General features: G+C 45.1%; 9 protein-coding genes across 9 annotated transcripts; 5 read left to right on the top strand and 4 right to left on the bottom strand.

Moving 5' to 3' along the window:
* Positions 1-151: 151 nt before the first annotated feature.
* On the top strand, positions 152-1558 carry TRIVIDRAFT_217191 (uncharacterized protein; the record flags this gene model as incomplete). Its single annotated transcript, XM_014094021.1, has 1 exon — positions 152-1558. The coding sequence occupies one exon, from the start codon at positions 178-180 to the stop codon at positions 1450-1452; it is 1275 nt and encodes a 424-aa protein (XP_013949496.1).
* A 405-nt stretch (positions 1559-1963) lies between these two features.
* TRIVIDRAFT_196178 (uncharacterized protein) lies at positions 1964-2902 on the bottom strand (the record flags this gene model as incomplete). The annotated part of the gene is made up of 2 exons (XM_014094020.1): positions 1964-2808; positions 2851-2902. The coding sequence occupies 2 exons, from the start codon at positions 2900-2902 to the stop codon at positions 1964-1966; spliced, it is 897 nt and encodes a 298-aa protein (XP_013949495.1).
* A 2730-nt stretch (positions 2903-5632) lies between these two features.
* On the top strand, positions 5633-9267 carry TRIVIDRAFT_74715 (glycoside hydrolase family 65 protein; the record flags this gene model as incomplete). Its single annotated transcript, XM_014094019.1, has 4 exons — positions 5633-5750; positions 5830-7566; positions 7618-7905; positions 7965-9267. The coding sequence occupies 4 exons, from the start codon at positions 5739-5741 to the stop codon at positions 9159-9161; spliced, it is 3234 nt and encodes a 1077-aa protein (XP_013949494.1).
* Positions 9268-9832: 565 nt separating this feature from the next.
* Positions 9833-10639, bottom strand: TRIVIDRAFT_56542 (uncharacterized protein; the record flags this gene model as incomplete). The annotated part of the gene is made up of 3 exons (XM_014094018.1): positions 9833-10216; positions 10248-10294; positions 10333-10639. 3 exons carry the CDS (start codon positions 10637-10639, stop codon positions 9833-9835), a joined length of 738 nt encoding a protein of 245 aa, XP_013949493.1.
* A 905-nt stretch (positions 10640-11544) lies between these two features.
* TRIVIDRAFT_228325 (uncharacterized protein) lies at positions 11545-12270 on the bottom strand (the record flags this gene model as incomplete). The annotated part of the gene is made up of 1 exon (XM_014094017.1): positions 11545-12270. The coding sequence occupies one exon, from the start codon at positions 12268-12270 to the stop codon at positions 11545-11547; it is 726 nt and encodes a 241-aa protein (XP_013949492.1).
* A 1017-nt stretch (positions 12271-13287) lies between these two features.
* TRIVIDRAFT_187599 (uncharacterized protein) lies at positions 13288-14073 on the top strand (the record flags this gene model as incomplete). The annotated part of the gene is made up of 1 exon (XM_014094016.1): positions 13288-14073. The coding sequence occupies one exon, from the start codon at positions 13404-13406 to the stop codon at positions 13962-13964; it is 561 nt and encodes a 186-aa protein (XP_013949491.1).
* Positions 14074-15876: 1803 nt separating this feature from the next.
* TRIVIDRAFT_64795 (uncharacterized protein) lies at positions 15877-16271 on the bottom strand (the record flags this gene model as incomplete). The annotated part of the gene is made up of 2 exons (XM_014094015.1): positions 15877-15946; positions 16000-16271. The coding sequence occupies 2 exons, from the start codon at positions 16269-16271 to the stop codon at positions 15877-15879; spliced, it is 342 nt and encodes a 113-aa protein (XP_013949490.1).
* A 4635-nt stretch (positions 16272-20906) lies between these two features.
* On the top strand, positions 20907-21975 carry TRIVIDRAFT_228323 (uncharacterized protein; the record flags this gene model as incomplete). Its single annotated transcript, XM_014094014.1, has 4 exons — positions 20907-20979; positions 21055-21321; positions 21388-21838; positions 21921-21975. The coding sequence occupies 4 exons, from the start codon at positions 20907-20909 to the stop codon at positions 21973-21975; spliced, it is 846 nt and encodes a 281-aa protein (XP_013949489.1).
* A 3451-nt stretch (positions 21976-25426) lies between these two features.
* TRIVIDRAFT_138679 (uncharacterized protein) lies at positions 25427-26246 on the top strand (the record flags this gene model as incomplete). The annotated part of the gene is made up of 3 exons (XM_014094013.1): positions 25427-25823; positions 25915-26002; positions 26150-26246. Coding segments are annotated over 3 exons (582 nt in total), but the record flags the coding sequence as incomplete, so codon positions are not given.
* Between the last annotated feature and the right edge of the window lie 1700 nt (positions 26247-27946).

The raw sequence follows: 27946 nt of genomic DNA, 5'->3' as shown, positions 1-27946 counted from the left end.
TTGCTACCTGAGGATCTGATAGATAAAAAGCGGCTGCATCGGGTCATGAGACGGATTTAAGCGAAAAAGCTGCCTGATATCTCATTCATAAATATTAATTGCCATTCCTCCAAATCTGAACTTCAATTGTATCATCATCCGCAAGTTGTCTAAATCCATGAATATAGTGCCATCATTATGGCTTCTTTAAAAGTCCTTGTCATCGGTGGTGGAATTGCCGGTCCAGCCGTAACCTACTGGCTCTCACGTATCGGCGCTCATGTCACTCTCATTGAACGCGCGGCAGATATACGAGCTTCAGGCCAGCAGGTAGATCTTCGTGGCCAAGGAGTGCCTTTAATGAAGAAAATGGGTATGGAAGCTGCTGTGCGGGCTGTATCTGTTCATGAACCCGGCATGCAACTCATCGATAGAAGTGGCCGAACCAAAGCATTCTTCCCAGTCGCTGAAAGTGGCTCAGGGAAGCAAGGGTTCACTTCAGAGTTTGAGATTATGCGGGGCGATCTAGTGAAGATCCTCTATTCACTTACAGAAAACAACACCAATGTGCGGCATCTATTCGACACTACCATCAAAAGCTTTACCCAGGACGATGAGAGCAACCCCAATGGCAAAGTTCATGTATCCTTTCAAGACGGTCATGAAGAAGACTTTGATCTTGTCATTGGTGCTGATGGAACCGGCTCGAGAACGCGCAAGCTGATGCTGGGCGAAGACGCACCGGATCCTCGGAAATCAATGGGAGGTTACATCGGATATTACAGCGTGCCATCAAATCCAGGAGATTCAGATAGGGGAACATTTTGTCATTTGACAGGCGCAAGAATCATCGGAACAAGAAAAGATATCCCGGAACTTACACGAGTATACATGATGTTCCGCGGAAAGAGGCCTGCTCTTGATGAAGCACTCCTTTCTGGAGATCAAGCAGAAGTTAAAAAGACCTTAGCTGAGCTATATCAAGGGGGTGGATGGGAATGTGATCGATTTATGGATGCTCTTCAACACGCCCCAGAGGCAAACGACCTATATATTACACCAATACAAGAGGTCCACATCCCTAAAGGACAGTGGTCCAAGGGACGAGTTGCTCTTCTCGGCGACGCAGCTCACTGCCATACAGCAGGGGGCTATGGATGTGCCTGGGGCTTAGTAGGAGCCTATGTGCTGGCAGGAGAGATCGCATCCTTGTTAAAGAAGGACGCCTCATCAACAACAGCTGCCGTGGTCCAAGGAGCGAAGAATTACGAGGAAAAGTTCCGACCAATTGCAACTTCAATGCATGGCGGCTATGAGTGGTTCGAAGATTTACTGGCACCCAAAACGAGCATTGGAATCTGGTGCCTGCATACTTTTGCTAAAGTAGCATCATATATGAAATTGGGTGAAATGAGTGGGCTGGATTCAACGACGTCGAAATGGCAATTACCGAACTATCCCGAGCTGGATTAATACGCAGGAAGAGCATTATTGAGCGAATGCCGGGCGTGTAGTGTGATTTGTGCGTCGCACTTGTACATTAGTTAATCTCCAATCACTTTAATACCTTTAATAGATTCTCTTCTTATACAGTTTAGTTTTCCTGCCCTCCCCCTTGCCTTGCCTATTCTTATAATGCCCAATTTTACCAGTTGTGTAGCTCTATACAAATTTTGTTAGTCTAATAAAACTGTCATTGAAGAAGAACTACTAGAGTTATTTTCTGTACCAAAGGAGCAAGTAATCTGAAAATCAATATTTTATTGAAGTAAACGAGCAGTCAAGGTTTCCATGTAAAAGCCCATGGTATCGTACTTAGTTTACACGCGACATCCGCCTCGCGTTGCAATGAGCCTCGCAATATCAAATTCGGATAACCCTGCTCGTGACGAAAATAAGTTGGCTAGTCGAGCCAAGATAATCACACTATTGAAGGTGATGCTCCGACCAATACTCCCCTTCCAACATCCACCAGCTACCAGTCTCACATCGCCACGCGAAACTCGACATCACCTGTCTCTCCGTACAACACAGCACGATCCTTCAACCACTGAAAGAGACAAGAGCCGCATGCACTCCTCACACCAAACGTATTGAGCTCAATCAACATACACTGGCCCGTAACTTCGTCGTAGAGAACATCGAATGTGAAACCCTGACTGCGAATAAAATTCTCCAGCGAATTATCCTCGTGAGCGTGCATAAATGCAATAATCTCTGCATGGACCTTCTGGGTGCCCCTAAATATCCTTTGAGCCGCCCTTGTCATCACATCTCTGTCTTCATTAGCAAAGATCCATTGCTTATGCCATTCGTATTGGCTGACGGCGGCTATGTCCAGCGAGTTGGGAACGCAAAAGACGCGATACTCTCTTGCAGACTTCATTCCGGCGTTGAATGGAAGGAAATAGACATAGCCCACTTCAGCATCACTATTAAGGATATTGGTAAGGGCGCTCCAAGTTCTCAAAGATGTGGTAATGCGGAGGACAATATCTTCAACGGAATGAATCGACAGCTGTCCAGGATTTATTTGGACACCGTCCTTTGGTGAACAAGCCCCAAAGCGCATCCAGAGTCCTTCGGGGGGGAATTTAAGCCCTTGGAAGGCAGGATAGACTTCATCTTCGAGATCTTCGGCGTAGGATCGGTTGAGCACACGGGTATGAATGGATGCGGCAGCTGCCTCGACCAGTATCTTGATCCGCGCACGCGAGAGAGAGACAACTTGAAGCTCGGAAAGAGGAATTCCTCGAGATTTCAATACCAACGGCAGCCATATCTCATAGTTGTACGGTTTATTAGACGGGATCGGAAGATCTGGTGCATCTGCAGCGGTATGGAAGTTGGTATTAAAATTGATTGGGACACCCTTGTCCAGATCCTGCAGGACTTGCTGAAAATCGATCACGTTGAGCTGCATTCTGCCCTTTTGCCTCGGTAACCGTTGGACTGAATATATAGATTAAAGACAAATGATGGCGTTGTTGACTACGGCATTTTTGAATGTAGTGGATGGCCAGTGAAATTTTATAACCATTAAACGTGTGATAACGGCTTCCCTGATTAAGTGCTTAGGTAGGTACAAGCCTGTTATTAAGCAAGAAATGCCGAGTGACTCAGGCTACAAGGTTCGTTCAAATTAGCTCTGGTAGCGCATGTGTCAACCTCTGGAGAGTTTATTCTACCTGACATGATTTGCGCTCTCAAAAGGTAATTTCGAATAGAGTTACTTTCATTACCACATTTGGCCCTTGTGGTCTTTGATTGACAGTCGCATGATATATGACTCATCTTAGGGCAGAGTATGACAGCTGCCAAGGCCACGATGATTCAGGGCATTTTTAAGGTGTCAGCAAGTTGAGGCTTGGCGATGTTAATTCTATGCTACAAATCTTTCCATATCGAAATAAGGATGCTTAGGGTAGATAAACAGAAGATAGCAAAGAAATGCTGCATTTATTCTCTTCTTGGCGCTACATAGAACGGTGCACTGGAATTCTCACTTATAAAGGGAAGTTTTTTTCATTACATCTTACTTCATCCAATTTTTTCAATCGCACATGATCACACACCATGAGATTACTAGAAATATTTCACTTCACTATTCTTATCCAAAGGCTCCGTTTAATGCCGCGTCTGATCACCGAGGTCGTCACATTAAACTATTAAAAGACTGTGCCAATTTGATTAGCCAGTTGAAAGAAATAACCGTCATCTCTGTCTATGCGCATTCAGCATAACCAGCTTGGAAATTGAACTGAAATATCGATTCACTCTAGATGCAAAATTACTCGCGCTGTGGACTCACAGGACTGATATCACGACGTTAACAATACTTGAACAGGCAAGCTATACCATCACTTGATTTTGAAGAATTCACAGCACGATGACTACCTCTACTCGGACTTTCCAAAAAAACTGGACGATGAAGCCACTCAATAATGTGTTGAATATCGCAAATATCTTGGAGATAAGCAACCCCTCAGGATGATATGCTGGCAAGAGATAGAGGCGACCCGGGAGTGATTCTCATCACACGAAATTAACAGTTTATGCAAAAGTCGAACGACTCTAATTATTAGCGCAAGACGTTCCAGTTCTCCATTTTGTATGATATCAATATGACTAAATCTAAGATGAACGAGCGATAGCGGTGCATAGTGATGTGGACATATGGCCGCTTACGATTTTCTCACTTTACATCTATAGATGGCGCAACAATGTAATAAAAAAACAGATCGACTTTTCAAATAACTCGCGGCGTCCAGTTTCAATGCTGATTTAAAGTCTCATTATCAACTCTTACATCTACGAAATGCAAATTCATTACTTGACAGCTTACGATGTTGATAAGAAGGGCATAGATGCTAACCAAATCCATCAATATTAGTAAAATGCCCGCAGAATCAAGGCATTAAGTTCCACAATCCATTGACTCGGAGCAGCCGACTGGGGCAGCAACAGTAAGCCTCAAATGGCGTCTCTAGTTACTATAACAGCCAAGTGACAATTTAGTCGGGCCGGCATTAGATAGGGGCTGATGAGCTGAGCCTGAAGAGGTGAAAATTCGACTGCGTCGACTTTGCCAGTCTAGACTTCGGCGATCATCTGCCGCGATTATTCTGGGCCTCTCTCCACTCTTTGTCTGGCTACCAGGCATTCTTCAATGTAGTAAGCGTGCACTGACAACATTGGAACTTTGGGGAGATTTTTGGCCCCGCCGTTTGCCAGGAGAAGGATTCGCTCACGCTCCGCATCAGATGTTCTCGAATCATGAATGTCGATCACATTAATAGGTATATATAACACGATGTACACACTCTCATTTCTCCTGCAGAGTGTGTTGTAAATGCTTCTACGTTGCGCTTCTAGTGTCCCCAATTCGGCAATTTCGGTATGGCTGTGGGCTAAGATCAGCTTCTGCCTCACCCAGCTACGGAACTTTTGCCGCGGCCACACCGACGAGAATGCGAGTGCCGAGCCATGCTGCCCTGAATGTGACGAGATTTTCTCGACGGCCAGTTATAGATGCATGTCACTGTTCACCGAAACTAGGCCTTTGCCTGCATTAGCTACTCCTTCTTATTACAAGTTCGTTCTCCTCCTCAGCATTATTCTCCTGGTGCCTTGTGGCGTAGCAATGGTGGTGCCACGGCACTATCGGCCCTTTTCCGGCTCGTTGCCGTGTCTGGGGATGCTTGTGGGGTAATCTCAGCGGCTTGTCAAACCTGTGTAAACTGGCGAGAATCATTGAGGCCGTGGAGACGGTACGTAATTAGCGTCGGTGCTTTCTTAGTCGACTCAGTACGAGTACAAGTGATGCTCAAATGCAGGAGATCGTTTTTGGAGCACGGCTAAACGGGGTTGTATCCAGGAGCCAAGTCGAGCTAACAGAAGACGATGATGAAAAAAGTCGAATTGGGATGATGATCCTGGCCAGGGCCGATAGCTGGCCAGGTTTCTCCGTATTACAACCCCAGCTTTGCCCAGACCATGTCTCCCCATCTCCACACTCGTTGCCAACAACCGGACAGAACCGGTGATCTGCGCGGAGAATTACCAACGCTGGAACTGGGAGCAGGTTAGGCTTAAATACCGGACGGAATGCCGCATATCCAATGCCTCGATGAAACCTCAGCTCGTGTCTGCATGCAATTGCGACACTCTGCAGTGGGCATCTTTATCGCAGCTTATATCAACTCGAGTTATCTAATTGGCATCTTGTTTGCTTGTGAAGGAGACTGACAGGCTGCAAAATGCGGTCAACGGTGAGTATCCCTGCTATGCGTACTCGTATTCTTTACTCTCTCAGGAAAGCACAGTAATGCTAATTCTCCTCTGCTTCAGGTCCTTTCTGGGGCAGCGCTGTTGCCATTGCTTCAGCTTGTCCACCCTGCCTATGGTACGGCCTCAAATGACCGTATCTCAGAATGCCAGAACAGAAACGGCGGTTCGGGCACCGGAGTGAACTTTAGCAAGAACGTGTACAAGACGGACTTTGCTGGAGTAACGTGGGACGAGGATAATTGGCTCCTTAGCACTACGCAATTGAAGCAGGGCGCGTTCGAGGCTCGTGGCTCCGTTGCCAATGGCTATCTTGGCATTAACGTTGCTAGCGTCGGCCCTTTCTTTGAGCTTGACACTGAAGAGAATGGCGACGTCATTAGTGGTTGGCCCCTGTTTTCGAGGCGGCAGTCATTTGCAACTATCGCCGGCTTTTGGGACTCCCAGCCTGTCATGAACGGAACCAACTTCCCATGGATCTCACAGTATGGCTCCGACACCGCCATCAGCGGCATTCCGCACTGGAGTGGTCTCATCTTGGATCTCGGTGGCAACACCTATCTTGATGCAACGGTTGATAGCCGAACCATCTCCAACTTCAGATCAACCTATGACTACAAGGCTGGAGTCCTGAGCTGGTCATACAAGTGGACCCCTAAGGGTAACAAGGGAAGCTTCGACATCTCTTATCGTCTCTTCGCCAACAAGTTGTATGTAAACCAGGCCGTGGTTGACTTGCAAGTCACCGCATCCAAGAATGTGCAAGCATCGATTGTCAACGTTCTCGATGGCTTTGCTGCTGTACGCACCGACTTTGTTGAGTCTGGCCAAGATGGAAACGCCATCTTCTCGGCCGTGCGACCAAATGGCGTCTCCAATGTCACAGCCTATGTGTATGCCGATATTACCGGCTCTGGAGGCGTAGACCTGTCGAGCCGCAAGATTGTACACAACAAGCCATACGTGCATACCAACGCATCTTCAATCGCACAAGCCGTCCCTGTCAAGTTTTCAGCAGGACATGCTGTGCGAGTGACCAAATTTGTTGGAGCTGCTTCCTCTGATGCATTCAAGAATCCCAGACAAATCGCCAAGAACGCAGCAGCAACAGCTCTGAGCAATGGATATTCCAAGTCTCTGAAGTCCCACGTAACAGAGTGGGCAAATGTTATGCCAGAGAGTTCCGTCGATAGCTTTGCCGATCCCAAGACTGGCAAACTCCCTAACGACAATTACATCATTGATTCAGCTATTATTGCAGTCACCAACGCCTACTATCTGCTGCAGAACACTGTGGGCAAGAATGGTAGCAAGGCAGCCAACGGTGCCCCGGTTAACGTGGACAGTATTTCTGTCGGTGGCCTGACCTCTGACTCTTATGCTGGTCAGGTCTTCTGGGATGCCGACCTCTGGATGCAACCCGGCCTGGTTGCAGCTCATCCAGAAGCTGCTGAGAGAATTACAAACTATCGTCTGGCGAGATATGGCCAAGCGAAGGAGAACGTCAAGACCGCCTTTGCAGGCTCCCAAAACGAGACTTTCTTCTCTGCATCTGCCGCCGTGTTCCCGTGGACTAGTGGCCGTTATGGAAACTGTACCGCCACCGGCCCTTGCTGGGACTACGAGTACCATTTGAATGGAGACATCGGACTGGCTCTTGTCAACCAATGGGTTGTGAGCGGCGATACAAAGAACTTTCAGGAGAACCTCTTCCCCGTTTATGATTCCATTGCGCAACTGTACGGCAACCTACTTAAGCCCAACGGAACCGCGTGGACATTGACCAACATGACTGATCCTGTAGATTGCCCTATGTTTCCAACTGTTATTTCTTTAGCTAACATGTAATAGGATGAATATGCAAACCACGTCGACGCTGGTGGATACACCATGCCCCTCATTGCAGAGACGCTCCAAAAAGCAAACACATTCCGCCAACAGTTCGGCATCGAGCAGAACAAGACCTGGAATGAGATGGCAGCCAACGCCTTGGTTCTTCGCGAGAATGGAGTGACACTTGAGTTCACCACCATGAACGGCAGTGCAGTGGTTAAGCAAGCTGATGTTATCATGATCACTTATCCTTTGACCTACACGACCAACTACACCACTCAGGATGCTCTCAATGACCTCGACTACGTGAGTTCTGTCGAAACGTATACCCGTAATAAGATAGTGCAATGCTAACATTTTATTAGTACGCCAACAAGCAGTCTCCAGATGGCCCTGCCATGACCTATGCCTTCTTCTCCATCGTTGCCAACGAAATCTCTCCCTCTGGATGCTCAGCATATACTTATGCGCAGAACGCCTTCAAGCCTTATGCTCGAGCGCCCTTCTACCAGCTCTCTGAGCAGCTCATTGATGACGCCAGCATCAACGGTGGCACTCACCCGGCTTACCCATTCCTCACTGGCCACGGTGGCGCCAATCAGGTTGTCCTTTTTGGCTATCTCGGTCTCCGTCTGGTGCCCGACGACTTCATCCACATCGAGCCAAATCTGCCTCCTCAGATTCCTTATCTGAGATACAGAACCTTTTACTGGCGTGGCTGGCCCATCTCGGCATGGTCCAACTATACTCACACAACCATCAGCCGTGCCAGTGGCATCGCTGCGCTTGATGGAGCGGATCAACGCTTTGCTGGCAAGACCATCACCATCCACTCTGGACCTGAAGAAAGCCCCACGGCATATCACTTGCCCGTCAAAGGATCAGTCGTCGTCCCCAACAAGAAGATTGGCTCTCAACAAACATATGCAGGCAACTTGGTGCAGTGCAATCCCGCCAGCTCGCCAAACGACTATGTGCCTGGTCAATTCCCCATCGCAGCAGTCGATGGTGCTACCTCTACCAAGTGGCAGCCTGCCTCTGCTGCCAAGCTGAGTTCTATTACCGTCTCTCTTGATAGTGAAGATGTGGGATCTCTGGTGTCCGGCTTTCATTTCGACTGGGCACAGGCACCTCCTGTCAACGCCACTGTCATTTTCCACAACGAGGCTATCAGCGACCCAGCGACGGTGTTGTCACAGAAACACAACTCGAATTACAAGATCGTCAGCTCATTGACCAATATCAAGCAGTCCAACCCGTATGATATCAAGACAACTGACCTGAACGTGATTGCCATCCCCATCGGCAACACGACCAACGTCACTCTGGCACAACCAGTGGCTGCATCTCGATATGCATCTCTGGTCATTATTGGTAACCAGGGGCTTGATGCTGTAGACGCCGCGGCGAAGAACGGTACTGGTGCCACTGTCGCAGAATGGGCCATTATTGGGCACAGCAAGGGACACACCGGCAAACCGGGTTCCCATGGCAAGAGAAAGCTGAATTTGCGCGCTGCTGCCGCAATGTCTGACCCAGACAGCTTTGCGCGCCGCCGTTAATAAACGTATGTTATGATGTAATCAGGATAATTATGATAACTTTGTATGACTAGATTATTGGTGTAGAGTAATCAATAATTTTTAACAGAACCAAGTTTGGAATGGTACAACGCTAGCCCAGTGCAACATGTTATATAATCTGTCAATTTTCAGCCAAAATAATAGTTCCACCATGCAGTATTGAGATAAGTCGCCGGACCAAAATTGTTCCAATGTTTTGACGTCTCAATCCTATCCTTATGCAGCGCGGATAAGACATAAGACAAGGCGATCGATCTGACGCGCCACAATATAACCAAACTCAGTGGTGGTTTTGATCCGCTTTCCATCTGCTTCCTCGCACTGCGGAGATGCTTTGGCTCTTCCTGTTAGGGGCTAAGAAACGTGATGAGTACATATATCTGCAGCCATGGATTGGTGGCCTCGCAGTCAATCATTTAGCTATCCTCTATGAAGAGATATAGGTGCTCTCAGTCATTTGGTCATGGTCCATGAAGAACTGTAGAACTATTGTATTAATAGAGTATCGTCACAGTTTTGCTCATCTGTAGCAGCTCTTGGCTGCTAGTTTCCTAAGTTTTCACCTTCATCTCCTTTGCGGGTAATGCGTACCCCGTCCATTAAGATGATCATAATCCGTACAAGCTATCTAACCAAGAGAATATCTCAGTTCAAATGCGATGAGGATGACCCTTTTGGAAGAAATATACACCCTTTCCAACAAAAACACCCTTGACGTTTTCCAGATGATCCAAGAACCACCGAGCCTTCTGTTCTGACACAAGTCTACCAGGAACGGCCCTGAAAAATAGCTTTGGGACCTTGGTTTCCAGAAGCCATTCATGATAGCTTGACACTCGCTGATACACATCAGGTGGGTGGCCTTCAATGTGAATCTCATTGGGCCACCGGAATAGAGGCTCTCGGTGATCCGGATTTTCGTATGGCTTTCCGTAGGCAACCTTTTCCTCTGCAGTTAGTTTGCAGATCAAGCCTCGGTCAAGCATAATATTCATGAAAGCGTTTTGCTCAATAATAAGCTTCCGCCCAACAGGCTCATCTCGAAACGCGCGAAATGTCTCCTACGCCTTGCCCTGTGCAGCGTCGTCCCAGGTAGGAAACGGTCGCATGAACTCCATGAAGACAAGGCCAGCTACTCGATTTTGATGACGAAAAGCCCAATCAAATCCCAAGGCCGACCCACAGTCTTGAATTACAAGAATCACCTTGCCTTCGGTTACGACTCTATCAATGAAGCCATCCAGGTATTGAGCATGCTCAGCAAAGCGATAAGAAATGGGCAACTTGGATGAATCGCCCATGCCAATGAAGTCGGGAGCAACGCAGCGGACTTTTTCAGATATATGGGGAATGATATTGCGCCACAAATATGATGATGTTGGGTTGCCATGGATAAATAGGGAAGTTGTATTGGAGTGCTGGCTGCCAGCCAGTGCGCCTGTATCTACGTAGGCCATCTGAGCATCTTCGACGCTGACGAGCTTGAGATTATACAGGAACTCGCTCGAGACGTCCGTCTCTGGGTCTTGTGGAAAGTTTGTAGATGATAGCGTGTTGGATTCTGCCGTATAGCTTGTTGGCATCAGAGTGGCTCCAAAGTAATTGAATGTATGCAATGGGTTTGCGTCGAATGACTTTACTACTGAAAGATACAGGAGTCTTTCGTTCCTTTATACGAAGTACGTGATGTATAAAGTAGCAGTGCGCGAAGTAAGTAGTGCTTCTATTCCGGCAAAAAACATTCCTTAATCCTATATCAAAAGCTAGAGCTCTATACAAGTCGTTCATTACATTGCTTCCCGAGTAGGTCAAACAACCCTAGTACGAAGATCTTGATACCCCACTATTTTATGCAGGTTCAATTCGACTGCTGCCTCGAGTTAGTTGAGTCTAGAATTTTACATGTAGGCTTACCTGTTCTCTTGGGTATTCATTGATGATGCGCATGACACTCGCCTTCCGTGAGACTGCGTGGCTTCGTAAACTCTATCAGTCGTATATGCACGCTCACTTCTACCACTGTCCCGGGTTAGTTTAGGTGGGAATTAGGTTTACCAGTTCTCATCAGAAATCATTTGCAATAATGCCACTCGCCCTCCGCGGCATACCGAGGCTTCGTAAGCCACACTCACTAACGTCACTTATTTGGATAGTTCCACAATGATTGCCTTCCACCATACCCGGGCCCGATTTGACAACTCGGCAACAAGCCTTTCTAGCCTTTCTAGTTGTGCCCAAGTTTGGGCAAGGCCTTGCATTCCCCCATAGTACCTATAGGGCTATACCCCTTCACAGCACAAGTTTACATGTTATTATGGCTTTATTATGAATAATAGTTGATATATGCGAGATGACGGTACTGTTAAGATTCAGAAGCGGATATCAACTTCAGCATATGTACATTCTTATGTTGTTGGCCCTTCACACCACCCCACGGCTCCAAGTCAAAGCACTTCGCACCAACTTCCTCCCACCCAAGGCGTTGATACGTCTTTAGTCCGGAAGGAGAGGCATCTAGCCAACACCTGATATCATTTTGCCTTTTTTCGTGGCTCTCATCCGTAGATCTGGCAATGATGTCAGAAATCATGAAATTGAGAAGCTTCGTCCCAACTCCGCGTCTCTGATAACTTGGTTCAACAACTAAATTGGCAAGGAACGCATGCGGTTCACCCTTCATAAAGTCCAGCCGAGCTTTAGTCAATATTTGAAAGTAATGAAGGCAAAGAGGCGCGTTTGCACCTTCAGGAACTTCGTTTGGACTGCGTGGCCACGGATTTCGTTCATAAGCTGTATGAGACGACTCGTAGATATGATATACGGCCGCACCAATTATGCGTTCGGATACCGCACCGTCGGGAGATGTTTCGTATGCAATCGCTTTGAGATAGTGTACTGTCAGGTCTGATTGCCAAACGTGATTATGTCTAGCGATTTTCGAACTTCGAAGAATCTTCGAAGAAGCTGATGATGTTGGAAACATCAGTTGTAACAAGGGCGAGGACGCCCCGTATGCTCTCTCCTCGATGTCGACAATCTTCTCCAGATCCCCGCTATCAGTCACTGGAAAAACTTCTGTCGGCAACATGATGTCTACTCCTGCTGCTTGCTGCATCCTGTAGTCCTGAAAGTAAGATAGCAAAACAAATGTCTGAAGAGAAAACAAATGGTGGGGTTTCCACGTTGGCTGGTATTTATAGGTGGGATGTCAGCTTTGACAAAGTCTCGACTTCCACCAGGCACCTAAATACATGTAAGGCAGAAATATAGTAGCCTGCCAGAAGTTGTTCTCCCTGCCCCATAAATGCGGCTCGGCATGCCGATGACAACAGCTGGAACCGCCGGAGCTCGACACTCTGCCGGGCGGCAAACCGGGCGTCACTATACTCCGAACCGCTATTTAGAACAGTAAGCTATGTACTGGAAGTTACATGTATATAGCAACATAAGATTAAATTTCTAGATGCTAAAATGATGAAGACGCATCTGTAAGATCCCCATTAACAAGCGAGGTCCATTTTCAACAGACATGTGCTCAATAATTGGAAGCAGATGGATACAGGTACATGTACCTAAATTTATGTAAACTTCCGTTCCCTGAAAAAGGCGCTCAAGGCGCTGACGCCAGTCATTTCGCACCATCATAATCCGCAGCCGTTATTAGACGGCCCGAGCTATTGCGCCGTTTCTCAACATTAGGAACCCTATAACGACTGAAAAATATACCCATGACAACATGTAAACCCCGGGCGCCTTTTCCTGTCTACGATAGATTCTCATCACCATACTCTATATAAATATTAGGCATCAGTATAGGCTAATATAGAGCAGAAATATAGCTCAAAAGTCATCTGCTAATAGAATAATGGTTTCCAAAAGAGCCTTAAAAAATGGCTCTGTACCAATATACGATTTCCTAGCACTCTCTATGCACTGCTGACAGTACCTGAACTTTTCAATTCTCCGAGCTGAGATGACAGGTTCTTAGCATCTTCTCCCGACTTTACCCGAACTCCACTCAATGAAACGAGTATCACTCCCAAAGCTATAAAGTAGTCATAGTTCAACCCAGTCATTCTGTTATAGCAATTTCCTTGCAGTTTTGCGAATCAAATAATGCTTCGAGTGGCCGTAGTGCGAGCCCAAGCGCGCTGTCGCCCGCCTCTCTATTATATCCCAGTTTCGCTTTCCCTACACACTAGCACAGCAGAAGTAACAAAAATGCCGTTAGCAGCCGTTCGTGCCGTCGCTCTTCCAAGCGAAAGCAAGTTGAGATCGTCTTACAAATCGGCGTATTTTATCGACGCCTATGCTGTAACTATTCCACCACAGAGTGGACAATATAAGCCGGAAACACTCGCTCGAGCTCTCTTTAGTGAGCCGCCCGCCTGGTTCTCACTGCTGATGTGGATTAGAGATCGAGTTATGTCGATCTTTGGTGTAAAGAGCTCTACAGAGATACAAGCAGCGGCAGAGACAAAAGGCATCGATACTATTTCAATATTCCCTATCATCTCCCGCGCAGAAAACGAGATTATCATGGGAGAGAACGACAGTCATCTCGATTTTCAGATCTCTATTTTAATACGAGAAAATCAGCTCAGTGCGGCAAGCAAGAGAGATAACATAATAAAAAGTAAGGAGATAGTCGCAATGACGGTGGTTCATTGTCATGGATTCTTTGGGAAGGCCTACATCATGATAATAAAGGCCTTCCATACCATGATCGTCAAGTACATGTTGGCGAGGGTACCAGATAAGATTACAGCAGATGATCATTAGTTGATGTATATAACAGCAGCAGTTCTTTGACATGTAACATTATTAGAGTGGCAGGCACTAAACCTAAGCTATACTATATTAAAATAAATAATACATCACCTCTCTTCCTAAATATTGTGCAATGAGAGCATTGGCAAAAACAAGTCGTAGAGGTCCCCAATGCTAACGATGTTTCTTCACATGCAATAGGTCACAAAGGTTTCGTTGAAAGCCATCTTCCCGGTCCATGATACTAGCGATCATTATCTAGTTAAGAAGTGACTACACTGTACTGGCTGTAACGGCCGCAGCTGATTTGGGCTGATACAAAACAAGGAGAAATACTATTTTGGGCCAAAGAATGGAGGATAAGGCTGCTGGTGAAGTGTGGCCGAAACCTTTCCCTAAATATGACAGGCGTCGCAAGTACTTTATACTTAATAACCTGAAATAAGGGCAATTGGGACCAATTTTTTGTCCAATTTCGCGGGCACAGGCACTGCCTGCATCGTGAACGGAACTTCCAGTGTTGTTAGAGCATCAGTGTGCCTAGACATCGGTATCATGGATGGGTAATCGCCATACCACTATGACTGCATGTATCAAACCACTCGAGGTAAGACCTATTTACGGAGCGTTTAGGCAATTTGGCTGTTTCTCTCCAAACAGCCAAAAAAAAAAGTGTATCTACCAATTGTTCAATAAATTGAAAACGAAAGAAAAAATTAAGCGCGCACTGGAGATTTGCTCCCGGCAGGGCTTGAACCTGCGACCTTCGCATTACCAAGACTCAGCTTGATGCCGGAGTATTAGTACGAAGCTCTAACCAACTGAGCTACGGAAGCGCACTAGACCTAGGTTGAAAACCCAGATTGACGGCTTGAGCCGATGTTGGACGCCGGCTCGTAATAATTCATTAAGTGGATGATGGGCGAGTCGGGGTGGTGGGAATAAACATTCTACATCATGCATTATCACGCGAAATCGATCTCCAGTTGAGGATATGTAATTATCCTAAAGCCTCTCATCAAGATAAAAAAAAAAAAAAAAGGCATTCCCAAACGTAGCGAGAAATCCTTGATGTGGTCGGTTCATCACCTTGTGGGGAAGAAGCATATAGTTTGTGGTACGCTCTTCCTTTCTGCTTCGCATCGCACGGTTCGCCACATTGTAGGGCGAAAAGATCTTTTAGGTGAAAAGAGCATAAAAACCCCATTGATTCGCAACATCTTCAACGATCGGGACTAAGGTAAGCAAGACTACGCCCACGAAAGGCAATGGATATAACTTGTAGCTATAATGGACGACTACTTACTTCATCCGACAGGTTCATGGCAGGCGATGTTATTTGAATAAAATGCCAAGGGAAGGAGGGCGTGAGAGCAATTAAGCTGCCAGCTATGACGAATGTAAGAAAGACGTAGGCATTAGAGGAGAAGGCAAACAAGATAGTGGTAATCATGCAGGCGAGGCTTATCGTATTAACGACCAATCTTTAATTACGAACAAATGGCTCTTAAACGGGGTAAAGACCCCAAATTAGTACTCTGATCATGTTACCATTAAGATTGTAGGCTGTATATACAAAACAGGACGAAATTATTGGCCCATCTTGCCTTGCTGTCTAGTGTTGATATTCCAAACTTTCCAACGACAAATTCACGTTGCTCAGCCATGTGAAAAGCTGGCAATGATCACCTTTTTCAAAGTTCCGCTTAGTTTTCTGTTTCTTTCCTGGTTTGATAACCACAACAAGACTCCTCAGGTTGTTCATTTGGCTCAGCCGCCGACAGAAAGGGTGCCAATGCTCATTTAGGTATTGCTGCACCATTGACTCCTGGCCATAGTCTAGCCACACGAAGCTGGTCTAGTTGAAGTAAATAGGCCGGATCAGATTTTCATTCTCGGCTTCTAGTCTTACACCTAAAAATCTTTACAGGGCGCCCATATCGTCAAAGTAAAACGGAGCATCACCATACAGGACATCAATTGCTTCATGATAGCTGAAAAGATCAGTCATTGCTTGTCAGTTTTATTTTAAATAATATAGACTTACATTTGAGATGAACATGAAAGAAGTGGTATTGCGTTGATATTGGATACTAAACCCGCCGCTGTAGCTGTACGGGACGTCGTTGTCATCTGACTGCCGTTCACAAACTCATCCTTTTCCACAACCACACTTGTTGACGGCTGGTATTTAGTTGATATCCGAGACATATCGTTGTCATTGGAAAAGTAATGGTGGTATGCCAGTCTCCTGATCTCCGGTAGTAGCTGTAGAAGTTCAAATCTCACTGCCTGAGGTCCACCTTTATTGAACTTCATATTGGAGAGGACGTTAGATGAAATGTAGAATAAATAGTATGTGAAATGGCTTCACTAAGTTCATGATCTTCCCATCTCTAGAACATTTATAGTTCGGCTTGAAAGAGCCTGGGATTTGCAGCCTTACTATTACACGGCTAAGGTAGGTGATTGGTAAGAACGATGAATTTCATTCTTGTCACCGACGGACATAGCGTAACTACGGAAGAATCCAACATTCTAGCCTATATATCAGCATATTCTGAAAACTTGTTCTTCTGTAGTCCACTTCATATTCCATTTACACTCAATTCACTGGCAGTAGTGCCGGAACGGCGGACTAGCGGGTTCATGGCAGTGGACTAGCGCAAAGATTGAAGCCAGGGAGGAGTGGGCCAAGATTTATCAGCCAGCGCTTGAACGTATTGTATGATGGCATGGGACGCTGTGAATAGTTAGCGACAGATCAGGTAGAGAATATGATATAAACCCAATACGTCCGCGGCCATCTATATACGAGGATGTCTCATGCTCCTTTCGGTATAATTCATTCACACACATCTCTACAAACCTTCATTCACCTAGGCCGATATGACGACGGGGGGCTGTTATCGTGGGAATATCAGGATTTAGTATACTGGTGAGCCCGAGTGCATGGTAAGAATGAGAACGGAAATTATTGCCTATGTGTAGAGAGGTGTGAGAGATTGATAAGAACAACTAGGCAATATGTCACTGCTCGAATTGCCGTCATTATACTGGCAGTATGCTCAGCAACAATTATGTCATTCCAAGTGACCGATTCCAAGTTTTTGGGGAACCAAAGGAATTCTCGAAAATCGCCCATAGTGGGAAACTGATTGTGAATTGCTTCTGCGGCGACTGTAGTGAGTCGACATTATGCCGAAGTAATCGCTACTCTATGCTGGCATTAATTGTGTGCATAATTCTTGACAAGGGCTGACATTATCAGGAACCACAATGTACCGGTGGGGCGATGCCTTTGGTGGTAGGGAAGGGATGAGAATCATTCAGCCTGGGATCTTAGACGGCAAAAGTGCCTTGGATAATCTTCCACCAGCTCTTGAAATGTTTATTGAGGATCGGGTAAATGGATCCCTGCTGTTGAGGGGCTTGCTCAGTATGAGGGAATGCGAATGCCTCCACCAGAATAGACCTAGAACACGAGACCTGTAAGATGTGCGGAACATGATAGGAACAATGCTGAGGTAATATAGCGTATGTTGTCATTGGAAAATAAGATCATCGTGAAGAATACAGTCCTGCTCAAAACCTAATGCCATGTCAGGTGCCTAGAAGCTAGAATGCTGAAAGGAAGCGCCTAGTTCCCAGCTAGAGCTTTGTGGCTTGAAAGGGAATTATAAAAGAAGAGGCTTCTCTCTTTATTGAACAAAGGTTCAGAGATAAATACAGTCATTATTGAACACCTAGCTGCAGTATAGTATCTAGTTCATTGCCTGTTCCCTCCTTTGACTCCATCACTCTTCCCTTTGTGCTCCAGCTCTCTGGCATGTCTATCATAGAACAAGGCACAACTATTTCCCGAAACTTCCTTATATAGGTATTTTCTACAATCCCCACCACAGGCGCCAGATACAACAACCTTGTGGGCATTCCCAAACTGCTAGAATTATAGTATACACAGTACTCTCGCTTAGATACTTGGGGCAACCGGCCCACTGAGGATGAAAAGGCTCATTCGTGTGTGACCTTAGCCCCCTTGATCTGACTCTACTCTCCCCTCCTTGCAGCATCTAGTCCACGAGTTGGCTCTATAGCACTAAATATTGCAATAATGGGCCCTCTTTGCCAAAGGAAGACCAAGATATTATGCGTTAGATTGACATTTCCTTTCCAGTTTGAGTCTACTCCCTGCCAGTAACCAAATCCTATTCTGTGTGTGTGGGTCCAGATTGAACAGACTTGAGAGTGTGACAGATCAGGGCTCGTTGCTCGCCTAATTTGAACATTTCTGAGGCATTCTAGTGCTCGGTTTTGCTGAAAGAAGGTCAGCTACAAGTTCTCCTGTCAGTAAAATCCTCATGCGGGCTTTTGTTCTGCATCTAGCAACTTTGTGCACTTTTCACAAAATCCTTTACACATAACATCATGTGTCTCATTCAAATCTAAACAAGCCGGTTAGAAAGAAGTATCGTTCTCATGTAACCCCTCAAGATGCTGGGGAAAGTCCCATTCTTGGCGACTTCGTCTGAAAATCAAAACGCCACGTGATGACTAGACCATAGGTAAGCATCTCTTACAGGGTCCATCCACTGACCTCTTGATGTGACTAACACTGTTCCAACAACAAATCAGCAAAGGGGAGGATATTCCTGTGCCTTTTAGTCATACCTCAAACTAAAGCAGGACTTAGTCGGCTTGAAATCTACTTCTATAGCCCCATACTCCTATGGAATATGTTGTACTTGATAAGGAAAATGTTGAAGGATATTAGTCGGCCATCCCTCGCTGTTCGTTATGTGCCTATCATACCCCCCCTTCCACAGACCATCGTACGCTTCTCTGTGTCCGCTTCCAGATCTGTGTCAGCCTGTGAGTTCTCTTCAGTGTGTGCCATCAAACGCTTGTGTGTCTTCTAACAAGGAGTTTTGTGCCTCTTGGTGAAACATACTGGGCGAGCGAGTGCCGGCGCAAAGACGAATCCGACCATCGTCATAGGACAGCTTCCCGTTTTGGTAACTGAAGAGATCAAGTACCGAATGAAGAGACAGCGTAGATCAGACAACCGTGGGCTCCAGTAAAGAATATCTTTTTGTCAATACCAGCGATGGTCCGTCTGCACGACGGAAGGGCTCAGGCCCAGTCAGGGCCTTCTTGATGCGCAACATCCGTGGTAGCCAGGAATGGCCGAAGTGCAAACTAATCGATACAATGGACTATGGAGACGACGGCCATGAATCATTCGAGTTGGAATGTAGTCTTCTTGCTTCACCTACGGAGCAGCTCTTTAGCCTGGATGACTGTGATGAGCGGCTTTTTGATAATTCCTCAGTCGAGATAGTCCTCAGAGATCACATCGCGCTTCCAAGTGCTGATGAATACCCTTTTGCATTATTTGGGCAGACCCCATAGTTTTGTATTACATTTTATGATAGGCCATACTATATATACATCAAGTACCCCAGCCGGCAGTATTATCTATTACCCACGTTTAGTATTAGAGCAAGTCTCATAGACCCATTCGAGAGTTTTGCCGTTCCATTAGATGCAGAAGTTAGCAATCCCTTAGCTAATTGTAAGTGTATTCCATTCAGTCGTGTGTTTATGGATGCGGCAAAGCCTGGTTTTAGCCGCGTGAGGCATGATTCCAAGTATATTGATCCGTGCAATACATATTTCAAGTCATGGATTCCATGTCCCCTGAGATTACCCCCATTACAGGCAAGATACGAGTAGCTAAGATACATCAGCACTAGCTACAGCCATCTCTCAGCCATCCAGCCTTTATGCATGCTATCTTATCACCGAAATTGATGAACCCGATCATTCTTCTATACAGTGAACAGCTTATTTATACACATGTCAAAAGTACCCACTAGGTACACAAACACCTCGTCCAGTCTTCATCTTATAGAAGGAATCACTATGAACAACCAGGTGTATAGCATCAGCTTATACGGAGGTCGGCGCGGGAAAAAATACAGAAGGTAAGATTTCCCGAGAAGTATATGTATTTATCAAACATCTAAATCACACACCTATTTTTTAACTAATTTCAAGTCCCCATCGCTATCTTTAACCATGCGGCTTAGTGTACACATATTCGTTTTTGCATCAACAGCAACTACACTATATTCGATATTATGATAAATGACCTCTTTGGGATATTCCTCCGCACCTTTTGCAATCATCGGTGTTACATTTGCTCCTGGAACCACTATCTCTATTTTATACTCGTTCAATGACTTTCTGAAGACGATTACGGTATGTTCGAGCCCCTTATAGTCGACCTTATCGTTTGGTCGGAACTTCAGCGTCTTATGAAGGTTAGACATATCGCATCTGGCCCTGACGACTGCACTTACAGATTTAGGTACTCGTATACTAGCCCTGAAGGAAAATTAGTACGGAATCAAAATTAATGAGGGAGGGTGACTTCCATGTTGAAGATATAAAGCGCGTCAACCTTCGTGGGTTGCTGCCTAAGGTACGAGCTGAACCAGTGTAGAAGGACAGAAGACAAATGGAGAAAAGGAAGTAATGGTGGTGGGAGTGCATATATATTGCATATGTACATACATTAGGTACCAGATGCGAGGCGTTAGGCATCAGTGCTGGGTGTCCACCACCGTCCCGCATGTACCTCAATCCTTACAAAAAGTTCAAATATTACTTGATACCCGAATCTTTCTCAAGGCCCTCTCCGTGCGTAGAACGCCAATTCTGCACTTGTATCAATACATCAGCCGGTTCTCACTTGGAGACGCCTCTGGGATGAGCGACAAAATCTTATCCCTCAATCCAAACCCATCGTCTGTGAACATGGATGGCCTGGGATCAACAACATCCTCTGATTCAGAAGGAAAGGAATCCCGTATCCCGGGTAATAATATCAGATGGCGAGAAAATACTGAGAAAAAGAATCGCTACCTGGCAACAAAAAAGAAAACGGCTATGAAAAAGAAACCAACCCAAAACGATGGGACTGGCGACGAAGATGACGAAGATGAACCTGGCGTCGTTCATAGTACGGATTGCTCCCTTGATTCTAAACACTCCACTAGGGAGGCTATGGATCACTCCACTGACTAGCTTGCTCTAGTCGAGGATTTCCCACCAGGGTATCCTCGCTTTTCTGCACTACTAGCCTCCGACAAGGTATTTCAAGTTTGGCGCCGTTTCTCCATCTTGCGGACGCGCCTGCTTCTGCTTAAGCAGGATGAGCTTTCGCAGCTGGAGGAGCAACTGGAGAACATAGATGCTCAGGATGAAGATGAAAATCCTTTATATCTAGCGAGCCGTCGATCGGATCTTAATGAAAAAAGAAAAACAGTCCTCAATAAGATCGATGATGCATTGAAAGACTATGGTATTGTCGGCCACCATTCTTTTGAAGATTTTTTAGGAGCAAATGTACTGATATTGAACGATGCAGACTCTTTTTTAGAGAGAAACCAGCGAGCTTTGAACCTCGAGACTTCTTCGGATCGCGCTATTTCAAATCTAAAATATTGGGATGAGGCTAACGGCGAACTGACACGGGAAGAAACAAAATACATGAAACGCACAAGAGATCTTTTCTGCCTTTTGGGGAACAGTACGTGGTCGGACAGGCTGATAAGACTAGTTGGCCGACGCTTCATGGATGATACATTCACGAAAGACGCAGACGTGAACATTCCTCCGGAACCAGTGAGGCGGACGTTACTGGTTCTTCAGGCAGCTGTCATGGCAGCGCTCCTTTTTACTCCGGTTATTATCTGCAATTTCGTGAATGAGTTGACAAACAGAATGATCATTATTGTTGCCACCACGGCTATTTTTATTGCGGCCTTGTCTTTTCTCTCTCGAATGAGGACTGTCGATTTGGTTATAGCCGGCACCACGTATGTTTTCATCCACCAACCTACTGTTAGGTCGCCGTTAATGCAATCGTTTACTGACATGGTCATGCCACCGGACCCTCAGATACGCCACCGTCCTTGTCGTCTTTATTTCAGGCACAAATGGGCTAGGCAATTAAGGGTGGTATTTCATCGAACTATATATATATATATATATATATTTTACCCTTATTTGAGCCACATATGCCATCGGCTTTTACAAATTACCCTTAAACAAATGTAAACAGATCTCCCACTCTGTATGTTGAAATATACAATGTTATTCTAGTGTCCTCATTCAATTTTGTGATGCTGTCCGTTTCTTTTGAATAATCATTTCGGATAATATTTCTCAGCCACGGCTTTTGTTTTCTTCTTTTTCTTCTCGCGGGCCCTGGAGTCATTCACAGTACATGCATATTCGCCACCGATAGAAAGAAAAAGAATTCCCCCAATGTGACACCCCTATGTAGCTATACCACACATAGAATGTCCTAGACACGCTATAATGATACCCTATTAGGCACCTGTATTATGTATGTACTCATTGGAAGCATATGCAGGAGAGAGCCTTGGCCTGCCAATACTGAGGAGCCCCATTGACAACCAAACACCTGTTACATCAAAGGATGCAATAAAGCATGCAATACAGTAGTCTTAACGTATTAATCTAATGAATGGGGTGTATTGTGCCGAGGAATTCAGTTGCACACCCAAAGCGCACCACTCATGTCCTGCCACATGAGATCGCGAAGCAAAGGGCCGAAATAAGGTAACGCATCTTCCAAAATGCTACACCTACAGTAACTTGGGATTAATAGAAATCCGCCACGTCAACAACAGTGGCTTGAATTGCTGTGGTATCGCTACCTCAGTGACGTCGGGCTTCCGTGGTGGGGTAGCATCACAGCCTCGTTCAGATGGAACTGATCTGCACAGATGCCTTATCAAAGCATGAGAAATTTGCAGGAGCCTAACGAGGTGTTGGTTTCATTCTTCTTTCACTCCGTGTGCTGAATGAGCTTGCACATCCTGGATTATTTATGCCTTTATACGTCGCACAATCATTATGCATACATGTATCATGTATTCATATTGCAAGCAGGCCTGCTATGAGCCCTGTATTTTACTGGGGATGGCTTCTAGTAATTCTCACACATTCAATTCATGTCAGTCCTTGGTTTAATCAAGTCCACAACTTCATATCTCCTATCAGTTGTGGTAATTCCCAAAAGACATAATTATCCAACAACAATACCGGAAGCACATTCAAGCGCAAAATTTATTGGAACGTTAAAAAATACTCATAAAGTGTAAACAAAACAACCTTCGACCGCCCATCGCATCTATTCGCTTACTCACGGTGTAATGAGGTCATTCAGTAAACACCGACAGCTGGTTTAACCAAGGGCTAGGCACAGTAACCAGGTCAAATGACTACGATCATATCTTACACTATTTGTGTATGATCGACTATAACTTATCATTTAAATCGTAGACATAGAGACTATTGGAACTGCGGAGGTTGCAATGTATCAGAAATCAACAACCATATAACAATACATGGTAAGTTGCTGGTCGCCTACTGCCCTGCATCCAGATCTTATGAAACTAATGCCTGCATATTGAATAAAAGGATAGCCTGAGGCGAATAGCTATCGGCTGGCGTAAATTAGACAGCAGCATTATGAAATAGAAGAAGTCAGAGTCAGTTTGCATGCTCGAGGCAAAATAAGACGGCCAACCTCTCATAAAGCTACCACAGTCAATCTATCCTAGTAGATTTGCTGCCCTTGCGAACACTACCACGGGTATCTGTCTCTCATCAAACGCGAAATCATTGTCCAAGAGCAGCAGAAGCGATTATAGTATTGCATATCTCACTTGGTAATAGAGATTCTAACACTGTATTCAGCGGCCGGCAAATAGATGTTTGCTCGTGTTTCACAGATAATGCCTAACACCAACACAAGGATCTAGGACATCCGCTCCTTACTACGTGTTACAGAGCGGAGTAGATAATAGGCCACAAATTGTATATGTATGGCTAAAAATATGTAGTATAAACATATCTATATGCCCTTCTTCCAGTGCGATCCGGTAACAGTAACTCTTCTCTCCCGAAGTTTTCGTCTCGTGTTAATTAAACAGTGATAAGTAGTAAAGTTCGTGCGTACAATCGCAAATACTTAGAGCATGGGTGAAGTTAATGCAAGCAACAGTGGCATAGAGCTGCCTTTTCTGTCGAAACGCGAAGGACCCGTCTGTATCAGTAGCAGTTCCAACATGGAGGAAGCGATAAATGATACGAGACATGATGAAGCCCTGCTGGATGCATAACGTTTCTTTACCATGTAGCATCCCATATGCTTCGGTTGAAGACTGAAGTGATTCACATAACCCATCAGTGGTAGAGTTCAGAATCACCACGTCGTTAGTGAAAAGATTGTTGATTGTTGGTCTGGGTGAAGGATTCGGCGTGCATGTCGCAAATAGGTCGACAGTCATAGAAATAAGCTTCTAGGTCACGCTTTATTCTATGGAACAGAGAAGCATACTTTACCGGTTCGCTCTTGGAGCATATTCTTGACACTTAAGATGGGCACTAATTGCGGCTGAAGGAATTGCTACCGCACTAAGATGGTTTCATATGCCTAGCGTTGCATGTAACCATGCACACGTGGTGAAGCTTGCATGTGCTAGAGGATTTGTGTGCTCTACTGCGCAAATAAAGAGGGCTGCTGCCTAGTTTCCATTAAGCATAATTTAGCCTCTTCATACATTCATCTGAGCTTCCATGCTCCTGGTCACCTTGTCCTTGATTTCGCTTTCCCCATCACTAGTCATCTGGAGAGCTTCAACAATATGGACGAACCAAGTCTCATAAAGACTCCACAGGGGACTTATCTTTGCCAATACTGCCAAACTTGTGTTCAATCATGCGGTGTGAATTATCCTGGATGGCTTGGTAGCAATAGATATATGGATGGTTTGCAACAAATACAAGCACAAGAGCGGCGCTCAAAATTTACTCACTCAAGCTACGAGAGCTTTATAACAGCTGTCGCCAGAGGATGCTTTATTTGCAAAACGTTGTTTGGGGATATTTCGGAGCGAATAGCTTCTGAAATTCGAAAAACGGACGCAAATTCAATAACCAACAATATATCCTCTTTCGATATGACTTACATGAAAAGCCCTGTATTTGCATGTCGACTTCACTTCACAATACAACTACCTCCACAACTCGAGGAGCATGCGGATAAAGTAGAACGAAATTTTATTCTGCAAGGCTTAGGTTCTTATACTTCAAACCCTAACACCTGTTGAATCGTTGCTAATCTTGACTAACGGTTAGATTCTTCTCCAATACTCTCTGTTAGGAGTCTTCCATTTGGACAAACGAATTTAAGTATCAAATCTTTCGCTCTCGATGCTTTGAAAACTTGCATCAAAGATCACGCTTTGTGTGGGCGAGATAATACCCTGCATGGGGCCGCACCAAAGTGGTATCCCACAAGGCTGATAGATGTTGGAACTCCATCTTCTAATAGAAGTCATGTCAGGCTGATTGAAACAGAGCACACTCCCCCACATGGTTCATATGTAACACTGAGCCATTGCTGGGGAAACGCAGCTACTGTATTCAAGCTTGAAAAAGCAAATAAAGAAAGCCTATTGAAAGAGTTACCACCTCTTGCAAAAACATTTGAAGAGGCAATTATTGCAGCAAAAGAGCTTGGGGCTCGGTACATTTGGATTGATTGCATTTGCATTATCCAAGATGATAAAGCAGACTGGGAGAGAGAAGCCAGTCTAATGGCTAACGTATACCGAAATGCCATGTGCAATATATCCGCAACCGCCTCCTCAGATTCTACTGGTGGTCTTTTCTACAACAGAGAGGAAATTTTCACCGGCATCTCTCTGAGCTACCCTGAGACGGGAGAGAAGTTGCTTCTTATTCGCGAAGAACTCGAAGTAGCAGGTGACATTGAGTTTGCTGCAATTACAAAAGCAAGTGCACTTTGATATACTCCTTGATTCTAGTTGGGTCTGACATGAAATTGTGTAGAGAGGCTGGGTATTACAAGAACGGCTTCTTTCGCCAAGAATTGTGCATTTTACAAACCGGCAGCTCGCCTGGGAGTGCAATGAGCATATTGCGTCCGAAACTTTCCCCGACGGGCTTCCTCCATTCTGGACTTTTTATTACGTACCAAATAGGATTAGGGCTAATGGTGACAATACTTTATCTACAGAGGAGTTAGTGGAGGCCTGGGGAGATATTCTTGAACGCTACACCAATGCGAGCTTAACATTTCGATCTGATTTACTGCCAGCACTGTCTGGTATCGCAAAATACCTACAAGAAATATCTGGAGCCACTTACTTGACTGGAATTTGGAAGACTGACGAGAAGTCTGTTGTGAACCTAGCTTGGCAATGCGAACCAAATTTACATCGGCCCACGAACTATCGAGCACCTTCATGGACATGGGCCTCCACCGACAATCCAGTCATATTTGAGCCGTTCAAAAGTACAAGTGAAAATCATACAGACGGTTGGTTCGACGATGTCCAAACGAAGGCCGAAGTCATAGATGCGCAGATAACGCCTGCTACTTCTGACTTGACAGGGCCTGCTTTGTCTGGATTTCTCATTATCGAAGGACCCCTCAATGAAATAATCATTGGTCCTGAATCAGAAGTGATTCTTGACGGGAAAGATTTAGAGATGGAAATATCCTTTGACGAACCAGAATACGGCAAGGAATCGCTCTTTATTTTACCGCTGTACTCATATTCTGCTCAACATGATCATATAGATGGAATTGACAAGATTATTTACGTATATCTTGTTTTACGCTTGGCCAAAAACCAACCTGGGTCTTACACGCGTTGCGGATTGGGGCGTATTGCAAGATGGGATTACGAGTTCTCGCCCGTTTGGGACAAAGTTGTTAACGGCATGGATGCAATATGCGACGAGTTTCTTGGTGTAGAAAGAGGACATCGAATACGAATCATATAAATTACAGCACACTCCCAGCATATCTACCTCAATATAGTTTATTTGTTCATCATAAAGTTATCTTGAAGGCTGATCTCGCCTTGCACGGATGGTGTTGATGTACAGAGCCAAACGCCCAATAAATCACCACCCACAACGTCGTCACTTTCAGAGGTACTGCGACTATCGTTGCATTTTTGTCTGAAAGCGACACCAAATGACAACGAGGTGGATTTGCGATGATTTTCTCTGTCATACTATGCATTGAAAACGGGGTATCTAGAGATTGCCGAGATACTGCCTCGCAGCAGCGCCTTGTCCAGGCGTAGGAGAGTTGAAGTTCTATGCTTCTCATTGGTACAGCGATGAGAGGAAAGACGAAGCGCCTTGGGTTGCCTGTGAACCACAGTGCCAATATGAATGCACAAATAACCATCTGTACTACCATCCTCTGTTTCATGGCTGCGCTAGATATCAGGAGGCCTCAAGGTCTCAATCATCGCCACAACCTCACTACTTCTAGCCAGTTCCCCAAGGACTGCACAGAGAGTTTGTGATATGCGTTTCGACAGGAATCCATTTCTTGGAAAGCCTCCTATGAAGCACGCGATGATGGCGCAAAGAATATATGACCAGAGATAAATACTTCTATCGAGCCGCCGCCGCATCGCCACATGAGTACACCTGCATTCAGTCCTTAGCCAACAGCTTTCAACGGTCGTGTTCTCGGGTGGCATTCAAGCGTATTCTATACAAATCTTTTCAAAAGCCCTAAGAGAAAAACGAACAGGAACATACGTATAAGGACAAAAGTCTGCGACCACTCTACAGTATACCCGCAAAACCTATATTTTCAAACGCCTGTAAAATAACTACATTAAGTTATAATAAATATTTTTTTCTAAAATATTATTAATTAACTAAAATATTTTATAGATTTAAAGTTATATTAAATTATAATAAATATTACTGTTGTAATAAGTAATTAAAAATATAATGTTTTTATAGAAATTTACTATAGTGGGTTATAGTGGGAAATAACGTATTATTATTACTGTTTTTCTTAAATAAAAATATTTTTCTCTTTTTTTTATTAC

This window comes from Trichoderma virens (genome assembly GCF_000170995.1).
Source record: "Trichoderma virens Gv29-8 chromosome Unknown TRIVIscaffold_92, whole genome shotgun sequence".
Classification (NCBI taxonomy): Eukaryota; Fungi; Ascomycota; class Sordariomycetes; order Hypocreales; family Hypocreaceae; genus Trichoderma; species Trichoderma virens.
The sequence above is the reverse complement of the archived record's forward strand: the minus strand, read 5'-3'. Positions and strand labels throughout refer to the sequence as shown.